This window comes from Vidua macroura, chromosome 9 (genome assembly GCF_024509145.1).
Source record: "Vidua macroura isolate BioBank_ID:100142 chromosome 9, ASM2450914v1, whole genome shotgun sequence".
NCBI classification, from domain to species: domain Eukaryota; kingdom Metazoa; phylum Chordata; class Aves; order Passeriformes; family Viduidae; genus Vidua; species Vidua macroura.
The window spans coordinates 26,791,082-26,805,989 of record NC_071579.1 but is presented as its reverse complement, the minus strand read 5'-3'; the positions used below and the strand labels follow the sequence as shown (position 1 = coordinate 26,805,989).

Below are 14,908 nucleotides of genomic sequence, written 5' to 3'. Positions count from 1 at the left end.
TTTTTTTAAAGCTACATTAAATCACAGTCCCTGAAATAAGGCAAACCCAGGATGACAAGGTCAGGTTTCCCAGGGTAGCATCCCAAACCAAGGCAACAGCCACATCCCTTGCACTCGGCCCCAGGACTTACTCTCGGATCTTCTTCTCGGAGCCGTCTCTGCCGGGGTCGTAGACTCCTTTGGGAAGGTGCTGGATGAGGCCGATGCGCTGCGCTATCCGGATCTGCTCCTCCTCCGTCAGCTGCGTGGCCAGGCGAGTCTGGCTCGGCGTGGGGTGATACACAGGAACGGGCACCTGCTCCTGCAAGCAAAACGTTCCCATGAAAAACCACCTCAGAGCTTTCCCAGCCTTCCACGGCACAGGACAATTCACAGTCCTACAAATATTTGTATGAACTCCCACTCCTACTTTGCAATTTTGGGGCTATAATTATAATGAGAACAGGATGGAGAATTGAGGGCAGTATTAGAGCAAGGAGCTGTTCGTGGTTGTTCTCTGCAAAAGCTTTTGATCTCCAGGAATTGTTCATACAAGAGACACATGGACAAGAAACTCCACAAGCCAGCAGGCAAATAAACCTTACAGGCACCTGGTGAAGTGCTAAGGTACAGAACTGAGCACTGTAAGGGCTTAGGGAGAGCCCCAGTATCTGCAACTGAAAGTAGATTCTATGAATTTTATCTTCTTTTTACCTTCAGGAAGAATTCTTTGGAAAGATGAAGACACTGCTTACTCTCAAAATTTTTAGAGAGGAAGGTTTTAATTATTCTGCAATATCTAAAATTGATGTGAATTGCTGTGGGCCACATAAGCTTAAATCTAGAACTGTAGATTTAATTTTCATGTGTTAAAAGAATGTTACCTGGACAGCACAAACAACAGCTTAAATAAGTAACCCAAGTTTTGTGTTTCTTCTCATACACTAGTATGACTTTACAAGTCCTTCCAAGCTGGATTCAACTATGGACACGTTTGAGGTATATATTTTCAAAAGAAATACAGGCAACATATAGCTATTATGCAGTCCTTCCTCGACCACATTCTGAGAAGCTTCTTTTGATTATTAATGAACTTTAGATCAGATATTTCCACTACCATTTATATTAACATGGTATTTAATTTACTTGCTTTAAAAGCATTTTTTGGTACATAAATACCAGTTTTGAACAAGATACTCTATTAGGACAGTATTGGCTAATAGCCATAAATCTGCTATTAACAGGGAGGCAATTTCTTGCAAGAGACCCATTTTAATGGTTCTTCTTAAACAGCAGAAAAAAATTTCAACTTACAGATGTGTCTGAAAATAAACCTGCTGCATCAGACACACAATGCACTGAATCATCTGTTTGGCAAATGCCAAATTTGCTGTTTTAGAGGACACTGGTGGAAGCTGAGCCCAGGGCAGGTGTGTGCAGCTGAGGCAGCATAGGTCACCTCCCACATGTAACATTGCATTTGTCAAACCCAATAAAGCTTTTCTTTCACTGCCAGGAATCACAGCACATGGACAGCCAGCCAGGACTCCTGGAAGGCGAGGAGAAAACTGTCCCAGGAGTGAACACTGGTGCCACCCAGCAGCAGAAGCCCTTGCTTGTGAGAAATGCTAATTACAGATACAAGTCTGCCTGGCAATTCTTCATTGAACACAGTGCCTGCCACTGGCAATTCAGCTGTGGGGTAAAATTCACAGTCATCTCTTAATTTAGCTAGCCTAGGATTTCCCCCTCTCATTTCCTGGCAGAACTCAGAGGAATTATGAGAAGGTTCAAAAGACAGAACGCCAGGGGTTCTCCAAGTGATTAATTTCCTGACTACTCTGAACCATTTTTCACAGAATCACAGCATTTTTTTGGATAAGCTGCCTTTTAGTATTTTAAATTACCTAAAGTATTCTCTAATCATCATTTGGACAGTGAACCTAGGGCTGGCCTGTCAGATATAACAGTATTCAGAAAGTGACTGCAACGTTTGGTGCCAGCAAAATAAAGCATTTTCCCCTGAAAAATGCTGCAGACCCTCTGCACTGAACACTTCAGCTCAAAGCAGAGCCTGGTCCTGGTTTCACATTTCAAGAACTTAACACCACAAACTATCAGTAACTTTTTTTTTCCCAAGGCTTTACTGTACTTTGAACAGGTTATTGAAGCAATAGCAGGACATTACTGCTACCTCCTTCACTTGTTACACAGATGTAGAGAACAAGCAGCATTGGAGAGGGATGTACCCTCCTTCACACCTAGGAAAAAGAGAAGAGCAGTACAATGAACCACAGGCACAGCATAGGCTGGTGCCAGTGTGGGCAGGAAGAGAGGAGGGAACTGTACTTAACACAGCTCCCCTGGCTGAAGCCATGGCTGCAAGTGATAACGCAGAAATTCAGTGAAAGGCAAAAACAGGAGGACAAAAGATCCAAGAAATCCTCAAAATGTCTTAAAGTAGCAATGAAAACTGACGGTGAATGTCTGTAGCAGAAGAACAGCAAACTGATGGTCTCAGCAAAAATGATACAACAAAAGGAAACTACAGGTACTAACTGCTGTGAGTTAGAACAGTCACGTCTGGACAACTCTGAAGTGAGTGAGCAGTCTGAACTCTCTGAACCCTGAACAGTCACACACTGCCCAGTCAACAACTGCTTTGGTTAAGTTTTGGACAGGAAATCAACACAGCTTTTAAACCTGTGATAGGCCAGACAAGAACAAAACCTCATTCTCTTGTTCTAGTCTTCTACAGGCACTTGTGACTGACCACTGAGGGACGGACCCTGCAGCTGGGGAAGCCACTTGTGCATTACTGCAGTCCCCTCTCCCCTGGGTGTCACCTTCTCTGCAGAGGGGCTGGAGGCACCCCCAGCCCCCTTCCCGTGCCAAGCACACAAATGCTTTCCCGGCTGCCAGGCTGGATGGAAACTCCTCCCTTTGGCATCCAGTCTCAGGTTCCCTCCCGGCACAGCCACCCCGACATGTCTGACACAGCCCATTAAGGCAGGAATTTATAGTCGCCAGCTGGGGGCTTCTACAATTTCACATTCTAGACAAGAACCTCTTGTCAAAGGAGTAACTGGGTGAAAATGGTGGTGTCTTTCACCACGATGTCCTCACGCTCCTGAATGCAGAGAGCTGGGGTTGGTGTGGCTGTTGTGAAAAATGCAGAACAAATTACTGTAAATAAACCACAGAGACCACTCGATAGCCAGGCACTGAACACCCTGCCCGGTGGCACTTTGATCTCCCCTCCCGACTGCTGCTAAAAGCCTGCCCAAACTGAGCCCTGCACATGAATGTACCAGGGAAATGAAGGGCACAGCCACACACGCTGCAGTGTCACATTATAGGGTACATTGACACTGACCCTTTCAAACCAGCCCTGTCCCCTCCAACAGCTAAAAAGAAAAGGTGTGTTCATACCTGTACGATTCTAAAACTATTTGGAACTACTTATTAATGAGAATCTGAGAGCCCGGGTTTCTCTGACTGCAAAGTGGCGTCCCCAGGTCCCTCAGCAGACCCTGCCCACCAGCCCTGAGTGGAGCTGGGCTCCTGCCCCCCTGGCAGCCCCTTGGGCGCTGGCCCAGCTCGCAGCCACGTGGCAGCTGCAGCCCTGCATTTCTCCACTACCCAATCTCTGCAGCGACTTTGGGAGTTAAAACATCCAGCAATAATTCCAAGCTGCTGGTCCCATGTGGGTTTATCATCCCTTTGCAAATCCCTCACAGTTTATAAAAGCTGCTTCCACTGACCAAGGTCCTGCTCCTCCAGGGGGGTGTTCAAGGGGAATGACTCGAGACTTCACTCAGCTCACATTTGTAGCCAGAGGCCCCCTGACATGGGTGTATATAAAAAAGATCGTATTACCCACGTAATTATTATTTTACTCCAAAGACGAGCACGAATTTATTGCTCTGGTGTCTCACATTTGTCTTATCGACCATGGAAAATGTTTTTGCAGACAAAATTACAAAATACTGAACTTCTAGCCAAAGTCTGTGTTATTTATCATTTGATAAAGATGTAAGGCATTTCAAACTAAGATGAAATTTCATGCTAACTCTATTACTTTGTGCAAAAACCCCTAGGAAAGGCCAAAACAAATAATCAAATCCACATATTACTGTTAGGCAATGAAATAAAAATCACTTTCTGGCACTTAATTTGCTTTAGTCAAGTATTTTTTCCCCATAAGAATTTAGTAATGATGAAACACCTCAGATGTCCATAATCCTGGAGATACACAACTTCTCTTTGTTCACAAAGTCAGTGGTATCAGCACAAGTTTCCCTGGCTTTCTGTGCACAGGAATAATTCACACCCAATGTTTATTCAGCCCTTAAAAATAGCAGCATTAATTCAGACTCAAGGACTACAGCAGTGTTTGTGTCTCCATCTCACCCCAGCTCCTCCCCCTTTGGGGGGGGAAAGAAATCAAAGGGCATCTGGAGGTCTGCATTTCTCACTCCTAATGAAAAAAAACATTTTCACACATGGCCTAAAAGGCCCAGAAACTTTCTACACAAAGATTTCCAAGCACACTTTGGATTCTTGACTAGAAAAAGGAGGTTTCACCAAGCATGGTTTTTAGTTTGAAGTTTCCTCATCAATGCAACTTACTTTAGTAACTTATGCTGTTGTAAATCTGCTTTTCTCTTGTTTTACAGCCTTTTTGTCTTGTGTTTGCAAGTACCATGAATTTGTAATACAATGAAAACAGGTCACTAGTAGATCAGAAACTCTTAATCCTTGGATAAAGATTATTTTAAGATCCTTCTACACCACATATCAGCAGTATGTTATCAGGGCTTTTGTTTGTTGTTTTTATAATTGCACCAACATGCCCAAATTATCCTTTCAGGATGGTCAAAGGTGAGATGAATAATTCCTAACATCAAATAGTTCAAGATTAAAGCCTCACTGCTCTCCCTGAGATCCTTTCCACAGCCTCTGCTTTCCTCTACTGATTGCTTTGCCCTGTTTCCTTCTCTAAATTTTCTTCCTCACCTAATCCTGTGCTCTCTGTGTGTCTCACCCTGGGATATTAATTTGCATTTTATCACCAGATCAGCGGTGTATCTGTTAATTCAGTCCGACAGAGGAGACAAACACCTCCCTAACTATGTTATCCTACATCTTTTTCACACTTTTTAAACCAGTAGCTGTAGTGCTTATGCTCCTTGTGGTTGCTGCCTAATTAATTAATGCAAATATAACAGTTCCATTTGCATTTCCCCAGCTGTTCCCACAGCTCTGTTCTGAAATCCCTTCGACTTGCAAATGTCCTGCCTGGAACAGGATGTCTGAAGGCAGCTGCCCTGGTTCACACACACCAGCCCCCCCTACACTGCAGCCCCCCTGCAGCACTCATCACCCCACTCACACACAGCTCAGCCTGGCTGCTCCCCAGCTTTCTCACCTCTAAGGAGAGCAAGCAGCCCAAATAACTCACCTACATATGAACAACCTCAGTTCATAAATGTAAAGTCAGGAGGTGAGAAAAAAACAAATTGTGCTCTTTGAGGTCTGTTTCAAAAATTCCTGCTGAATTTGATGAAATTTTCTCACCACTTTATTACTCACAAAGAACTTGCTGGAATGATGGTCCAGGGACCTTTTCTGTGAATGTCATTCTGATCAGGGTGAAAAACTCAAAACTCCATCCATATATGAATACACATTCTGAAATAATATCCTCCCCCAAGACATATTAATGTAAAACCATGCATCATTATAACATGCATTATACGACAACTACAGCTTACTTTTTAATAATCCTTAGAATATTACGAGCAGCCTGCCAAGTATAAAAGCCTTTTTCTGCCATACAGAAGAGAGTAATTAATTTATAAAGGTGAACAGCAGTTGCTATAAAACATCATGTAATGAAATTGTTACCCATTTTTTTTTATATTTCTGCTTACAAGTAGTCACTCAGTACGAATAGCTGCAACTTAACGCTGAAAAGTTCTTCTGAAGGAAAAAACCCCTCGTCTCCCCTCTCCCTTTTGGAGGGGACATCTGGGACAGACAGATCAGACACATGTGCACACACACTTCCCACCACGGTGCTCCTAAGGAAAAATTATTAAGAATTCTGGCATTGTAGGAATTGGGCACTGCAAATATGCAAACAGACTGAGGAACCACTTTGTACACAGGAGAGGAACCTGCAGGATCTGTGCTGTGTTTCTCCAGCTGCTGACTCCAGTTTAGAAGCAACACCTGTTTTGAGTCATGGATCACACTTCAGAGAGAGGTGTCTTTTGGTGAAAGCCACAGTGGTTCTGCAGAGATGGCACAGCCTCATTCACACTATAACCAAAACTGTAAAACTCTCTTGTGCATTCTTCACAATTATTCCACTGAAATTACTGGGAAATAAATGTATCTGAAGAGTTGGAAGAGTAGCAACCATGAAAGAAAGTGACTCCTGACTGCTGACTCTTAAAATATCACCTGTCCCCTGAGCTAAGCTTTGCTACCAAAAATAGGGCTGGGACAGAGAGAGGAGGTACAAAGTAGATGTATCCTGCCTGCTGCTTTCCTAGACAGTGACAAGGGCTGTGAGAAAAGGACTTTCAAGTTTCATCCCTGTGCTGTCACACAAACCCAAAAAGGCTATCAACCTACTGTCAAGACAAACAGTTGGCAGTGCCCATGCAGCTTGGCCAGAGCAAACCCAGCCTCACCTGGCAGATGGAAATCACCTGCAGCCCTGTAGAGTCTCCTGAAATTTGATTAACCATCAAGGCAAACCATACATAAAAAATACAAAAGACTAGCAAGAAGGAGTTGTAGGGGGAAAGCAGTAATTAAAAAGCAGTAATTACTCCCTGGAAGCACAATCTCCTGACACAGCCAGTTTTTACATTTCCAGGCTGCACAGCAGGTTTCTCTGACTCAAGGGCGTCAACATTGGGTACTGATGATTCCACTTGCTGATTTCTTGTTCACCAGCTTTGTGTCAGTTTTAGGTGTCCTTGTTCCATTCTCCAGAGATCCCATCAAACATCAGAGTGTGAATTTTTTCAGGAAAGTCAGTAACTTATACACCAACGTGTCCCAGACCAGTAAATTGCTCACCAGAGAATTGATTCTTTCCCTCCAGACAGCTTCACTGACAGCTCAACTTACAGCATCAGGCCACAACTTCTGAGAGATAACAAAGCCCTCTTGTTACAGCTCCCAGCATGTTTATTTTAATAGGCTTCTTTTTATATTGAGAAGGAAAAGATTCATAAACAATTTATAAAAATTCATGCTTTTCTGTCAGGCTGCTGCAGTGAGAAAAGCCAGGAAAGAACAGTTGCACCTAAACATTAAATTAAGGACACTCAGGCACAAAATGCAGCCTCCTGAGACTGGTAAACCCCAGGGACTACAAAGCAAAGCAGCTGGGTAGGGAGAAAATCTAGCAGAACGGACCATCAATGAATTCTGCAGCTGGTGGTGGAAAAATAGCATGTGAATGTGGATCATCCTACCCCATAAGCAACCCCACATCTGTGTTACTGGTACATGTTCTCTCCCACTGATGCCAAGTGGTTCTTTGCAGAAACCCCTCCTTAGGCCTGACAAGAGCAGACAGTTATTACAGTGCTATGGCTGCATTAAACACAGCACTTATGGTTCAAGTGAGATGGCTGCTGGAAAACTGAGAAGTAGATTTAGCAAGAAATAAAAACTTGAAGTTTCCAGGGGAAAAAAACAGTTCTGAGGTGGAAAAGGCTGAAAACAAATACCTCAGGTTGACTGTCTCCTCTGCTGAAAGGTAAAGTGAACCTACCGTGTGCCACCCACTTACTGCTGTGGAACTGCTGGGCAGCAGGAAGCAAGAATGAAAAAGAACACCCTAAACAAAGGAATGGAGTTAACATGTTTTTTGGAGGTGCATTCAAGCACAAGAGACGGGGGAAGCTATGATGGAAAAGCTGACAGAACAGGAACAGTCCACATAGACATCGGGGAATAGTTCCCACTTCCTTTAGACATGTTTGCTTTCTGCAAAGGCTAAATATCAGTCAGCACAACTTGTTTACAGTATAAATCAAAGGGGTAACAGCTAAAAAATGGTGGTATTGATCATCCTGGGAAGAGGATGCAGGCAACCGTGACTCTCGCTGAGCCAGGCCCTGTGTAGAGCAGCAAACAGGCTTTGCTCACACCCTGCCCTGCTCCCTGATGTGGGACATGCAGGATCTGTCCCGGACACCGTCCCCGTGCACACCCCAAACACCCCGAGGCTCTGACTCACCCCCAGGTACAAAAAGCTCACACGTGCTTCTGCCACCTGAGACGTGGGCCTGGCCCAAAGCTCCCTCCCAAAGCTCCCCAAGCATTGCATCACTCTGACAAGTGTGTGCAAGTCCTCTGTATGAAGGGCTGGGTATGGCATTCCCAGGGAGGAGCACAGGGATATGAGGGACTTCAGGTGGGCAGTGCAAGGCACCGAGAGTGAACAGCAGTGCACACTGTGCCCTGAACTGCTACTGAACCAACAGACTCAGTGCAGCTGAGTAAGCACACGCAGCCCCTGCTTATGGCGCCGTTTCAGGGAATTTGGGGATTAGGGCACAGCTGACTGCAGCTGGTCTAAAACAGCACTGCCTCAGGACTGTGGGTCCTGCCACGTCCCTGCAATGGCTCCAAGGACACTGCTCCGACTGACTCTTCCCCTTACGGAAAGCAAACAAGCCATTGCCACTGACAGTGTGATCTCTGCAGCTGCTGGGAAAGTTGGGAACAGGCATGCAAGAGGAAAATGGGAGGAGTGCCCCTGTTGGGACTCAAGCCAATTGTGAAAACCTGACTCCAAACACTTAAAAAATAGCAAGAGTGTTAAAATATATCTTCTGGCAAGAATTAGGTCAGCTTGATGGCAATTCTAAGAACAAAACAGCCCTTCCGTGGACTTCAGGAACCAGATAGCAAAATTATGGAAATTGGCTCTAATTAGCCAAGAGGACAGACTGGGGACAAGGGGCCAAGCCACAGAGTAAACATAAAAATGCACATAAACTGAATGCACGAGCAGTGAATCCATCAGGGGGGGCATAAATACAGGCTGTACTTCAGTGTGTAAATAGACACGTATATGTGTGTATTTAAGGGTGCTAGTTTGAACTAATGAGAACATCATAACACGTTATAAGCAGAGAAACATTATGTTATAAGCAGAGAAATATTATGCAGAACTAGGAAAGGATTTTAGAAAAAGAGTGAGTAGGATATCAAAGGATCGGAGAAATCAAGTGACAAATTATCTCCAGGCTGAGCGTTAGTGTTCAACACATGACAAGCACCCTCCTTGGGCAAAGAGGACTCCCCAGAATGCAGTTTCACAGCCTTGCCTAAAGCTCCTTTCCACAGACATCCAAAAGCATCCTATTGAGGAGTGTAGGTCCTCCTACATCAGGTTCCTAAAACAGACACAACAGTCCCAGCCAGACTGAGAACATCACCCTTATGTAAGGTCTCCGTGAGGTGTCAATTCAGCTTCAGCTAAGAGGTAACGCAGGTAACAAAACCAAACAGCAGCAGCTCCCTCAGATCATCTGCCCCCCATTCATGCACTATCCTAGCCCATGACACAAACTGCCTTTTTGTAGCCACCCGGTTGTAAGCAAGCACCAAAGAGAGGTCTGAAAGAGGACACAGCTGTCCTTTTTAAAGTCTGTTACCTCACAGAAGAGGCAACGTAAGAGAGGGCTGCTGCAAACCTTGATAGGGACCTTCTCCTTACCGGGGCCCAGCTGATGAGGCCAAGCTGTGCCAGAGCCTGGGAAGGTGGGCCAGCAATGGCTCCCCCAGCAAGGGAAGCCAAGCAGGAATCTGATGAACATTTTTCCATCAGGACAGGCAGCAAACAGGGACTCTGCAGCGTAGGACTCTCACACGCTGCAAACCTCTGCCACACCTGACAGAAGAATTTTCCATCAGGCCTCACAGCAAACAGGGACTCAGGAGAGTGGGAATCTCATGCAGTAAAAAGCTCTGCCACAGGAAAAGGAAAGGAGAGAAAACAGATTGCTCTACTAAGGATGAAAGACTTGGGGGAGAAAAGGGGCAGCAGTCCACGCTGTATTGCAGAAGAGCTTCAAAAAGCAGATAGGGCTGGTGATGAGCTGGGTCTGTGTAACCACAGAGCAAGAAAACCTGCAGCAGAGAGACTGCTGGTGTGGGGCACCTGCTGTGAGACTGTGTCAGTGAGGCAGCCCGTGACAGCAGGGGTTGTTCCAAAACCCAGGAATCTGTGCTATAGCTCACTGCATCATAACTTTGTACTCAATTTGAAATATTTTAATTGCCTTTTTAGCAAAGCCATCCTCAATTACGAATGCTTGCTCAAGCAGAAAGCTGCCACACCTTGGCAGTTTGATGGTACACTCAACTCCACAGGCCTTTTTATTTTCTTTTGGCATCTGAATTTCTAATGGACAGTGGATACCCCTGAGATCAAGGTGTGTGAGAAGCCTCCGTGCAGCAGGGGACTGTGCACAGGCAGCCAGGAGGCTTCCTGAGGCCAGTTAAATGATACATCAAGGCTGCATTTTGCAACAGCATAACCACAGCTTTTTTTTTTTTTTTTTTAAAGCATGTTTCTGCATCAGCCTGCTGGAAAGCCTCACATACACCTGCCATGCACTGGGGCACCTCAAACATAGCCTAAGTCTCTGTGCACCACTGGCAGTGAGGGGGCTTGGAGAAGTTGTCCCTACCATCCACCCAGCCAACAGCTCCTCTCTTCCACCAGATCCTGGGAAACTGACTGGGGTTTTCTGCAATTTCAGCCACATCTTGAGGCTGGAACTGGGGTTTGAATTGGTGCCAGCAGCACCCTGAACTGCTGGGCTGTGCACAGCTCAGGGCACTCCATGGACATTGACATTTCCCCCAGGCACCCACTCCCTGCCATCTCCCACTTCAGAGAGAATGAGCACACACAAAAAATGTGATCTATTTGTTTAGCATCATTTGATAATAACATTAATTATTTCATCTCTGAGTTAATAAGCAGCAGCTGTAAATAGCCAGAGGCACGGAGTCAGCCTATTGGCTCATCTCATCCAGTCATTTATTAATCTTAAAGGAACGTCCCAGGCATTAAATGAATATTTCTAAATCTCTTGGTTTGTTGGGTTTTGTTTTAAAGCAGCTCTCTATTTATAAGCCTGCATGAATTTCAAGGCACACTAAAGCCTGACGGAGCTGCACTTCTCGATGCAGTATTAGCAGTGAACACAAGGGCAGTGTTTCTATTTTTTCCAACTAAGTCTTGTCCTCGCAAGCAATGACTCTGCGTTTTCAGCTCACAGGGCACAAATCCAAGTGTGATCTCATGCAACTGTCAAACCCCTTCTAACAGAAAAAAAGCCTGTGCCAAGAACAGGTAGAGAAATCATAAACAGCTCTCTCAGGAGTTGGTTATACAAGTGAAATATTTCCAGAATACATTTTTCCTACTATTTTGAAGTTTTAAATGCACAGAGACAGTTCAATGGGCACCCGGTCATCCCTTTAATGTGTCACCAGACAACACGGATTCATTTCACTGCTATGTATGAAACAGTTGTTGGTGCAAGCAGGACAAATTGCAAATGTTCAGCTTCACAGACAAATAAGGTACAACCTTCACCACTAACTGTACATGCAAACACCTGGCTCTTCTTATTCAGATGCCAATAAGAAAATAAAAAGGCCTGTGGAGCTACCATCAAACCAGCCTTTTCAATCTATGGTGTAATGGAGCTTTTTACCCTCATCTTTGGATCTTGCCTGGGCTGGTTTCACAGCAAAAATACCTGTATCTGTTTCAGCACAGGTGCTTTCAGAGTAGGTGCTTTAAAGGAGGAACTGAAGCAGGTCCAAGGTTTTGCAAAAGTGAGGGGGGAGATGGGGAGCACAGAGCCCACCCCAGCCTCTGCAGCTCCCACTTCATCTTGTTCAGCTGCAATGGGATGAAGAAAAACCTCTATTTTGTCAACCGTTCCCCTGCTTACACCCACTGTCATGGAGGACAGAGCTTTGTTTATATGCAGCTGCCTTTCTGAAGGAAAACTTGGAGTTTCCACAGTGAATTCATCCTGCTGTCTGCATGGATCGGTAAAATCTACCAATGTCCCCACTACAGCCCCAGCAGCACACTTAGTAAGAATTTCAAATACTACCAGGGACATGGCACTTGAGCACCTACTTAAGCACTTGCCTGAATTATGGCTCAGGCTGCCACAAAATCTCAGAAGAACAGAAAACTGTTTGAGAGGAGGGACATGAGAACAGAGAGGTCATTTTTCCAAATATGGACTGACTGGTTGGAAGACAAAGCCCCATTTCACCCTGACACACCCGCATGAGGGCAGCTGCAAAGCCTGGAGATTTCCAGCCTCAGCTCATCCATACACAACAACCCATCGTTCACGTTGTGTGAGGAACATCAGAAACCCTGAACACTAAATACAGTGACACACAGGAGGCAATTCTACAGCTGGAGGTGAGAAAGTCTCATGGAAATACAAAATTTGTCTGGGCAAATTTAAAAGCTGTAATTTACCAAGAACATTTACACACACATACAAAGATACAGCTCAGGTGCTGTACTGAAATGTAACTCCACCGCTCTGGGTGAGGTTCATGCTACTTTTGTTGTCCCCCTGAGTCAGCAACAAGAGCCTGATGTCATTAACGTTATGCTACCAACACTCTCAGGCTTTATGAAAATATGAAGAAACACTCGTAGTCACTGTATTCCCCTGCATTAATGTTTAGGGTTGAATAACCATGTCCTGCTGCAACCTACACGCTCACTAAAATAAGTTTTGTCAGTTTATACTCACACAGAAAAACTGCAGTCACGACAAAACACCAGAATGGAGTAACACTGAGCTTTTTTTTAGAGGTAAAAAAGAAACAAAACAGCTATCAAGAAAACCTGTGAGTTCTTTATGTTTAATTTATGACATTAGTCTGGACATCTAGTCTTGTTACCTTGGGAGTTACTAGGGTGTAACTACAGAAGTAACTGTAATACCTAGATAAGCTCCAAGAGAAAAAGCAGCTTGTTGCTCAAACTTCATAAGCAGCAATATCATGACTCAATGACTATGAAATATTTTAGTTATCTTTCTAGACTTTCTAGCTCACCCTTTGATCCCTGAATGGAGACTTCTCCAAGAGGCAGTGGGTGCAGCAGAGTAACTTGGGAAGCAGATGGCCTTTAGTGCCACTCCTGCAAGTCTACAGGACTAAACTCTGTCTCCTTATGGTCAGCTGCAGTTAAGTGAAGTCAGGGAATGTGCCTTCCTGGGAACACCAGAAGATGTGCTGAACCTAACAGGCAAAGTAACAAGATGAACCTGAATTCCTGTCTTTAAATGGGATACCGCCTTTCTTATGGGTGAATCTCCAGTGCAGTAAAGACATGAGTAGAAATTACTGCAGCAAACAGTTTTTTGTTCTGTCACTTGTTTTTAATCATACAGTAGAAACAGAAATAAACTGATCCTTCTGGGAGATGGGCAGCTCTGTGTTCTTCCTTGGGGGCAGAAAATGATTGGCATGGCCTTCTCCATGAACTTTGCCAAAAAAGAGTCCAGTGTTCATCAAATGAAGTCTGCTGAACACCATAAGCAAGTACGCTACAGAATGATTTTAGACTAGAAATCAGGTTAAAGAAAATTTCTTTGCTCTGCTCAAGCTTTATACTGAAATTAGCCTTGAAATAACTTACAGTCCTGGTTATAATTTTTTTGTATCATTCCATGTAGTGCTGCACTCCTGGTAAGGTCTTCATCATGTTATGCAATGGTTTACCCCAGTGAGAGAGGATAACATCCAGCAGCACATGAAAAGGTGCTCACCCCTTGGAGCTGCACTTTCTGCAGATCTGGAGTTCAGTATTGTCTCTAACTTCTATCATGAGTCCCCATGACAAATTCAGTGCAAGATGCTGAGCCATCAGTCAATGCTCCCTCCATCACTTAGCACATGCCCCAGTTTAATATTTTCTTTCTTTCAGTGTTGTTTTTGTTTGGTTTCATTGACTATAGATGAGACATTTTGTTTTTCAGGAAAACCAAGTTGTTTGAATATCATATCCGCTAATAAACAAAATAAAAATAGAAGTGTTAGCCCAGAAAAACAAAGGCTGAAAGGGATATAGGATGTCTAAATAAATCAGGAGTGTAAACATCTAAAGACCTATCTGGTAGAAGAATAACAGGTGCAATTTTGCATTAATAATCTAGAATTGTGAAATAAGCTTCTTGAGCCTTAGCTCTTGGTTGATCAAAAGAGGTTCCCTGTAGGGGTAACAGGGCAAAGCTTGACCAGTGTCTTTCAAAATCATCCATGGTCTGCAGAAAGTAACTTCACTGAGTATATGCAAAATTATCTACATATTCCTTTGTCCAGACACCAGAAAGTGCCCAATTTACACACTTGCTAATATCCAGTTTTCAAGACTGTACTGAAAACAGTTGTTATCCAAATTAATATAATCTCTGACACAGTGTTAAAACTAGCAATAATGCTTGTCATGTTTAACTCAAAGCTAATTTAAATAAAATACAAAAGATAATGCTCATTAAATCCAAGCCTCATTTTGCTGAAGCCAAGTCAGCAAACACTGTCATACCCACTTGGAAGTTTAAGACACTAACAAAACAAAAGCTTTAAATGTGAGAAAATAAATTTTTGGGCAAAATCATTTTCCATTAGGAATTCTGGTTTGATCTCAGGGAGGCTTTTGATAGCCCACTGGTGGAAAATACCTACAGTGGAGCACAAATGTTCTTGGCCAAACCCTTTTTCCTGCAGCACAATCTACAGGCAGAAGCAGGAATGAAGGCAGGGCTGAATAAAAGACATACTTTTTTCTTCTGCTGAATATATGCTAGCTGGAAGTTCCACCTGTGTT

The 14,908-nt window shown here is 44.0% G+C and overlaps 1 protein-coding gene across 1 annotated transcript in view; it reads right to left on the bottom strand.

Annotated features, from left to right (window-relative positions):
• RNF11 (ring finger protein 11) overlaps positions 1 to 14,908 on the bottom strand; it is a 30,385-nt gene that overhangs the window by 1,479 nt on the left and 13,998 nt on the right. Inside the window, exon 2 of the mRNA XM_053984734.1 lies at positions 132 to 301. Coding sequence (XP_053840709.1) covers positions 132 to 301 — 170 coding nt within the window. The remainder of the gene's footprint in view (positions 1 to 131; positions 302 to 14,908) is intronic.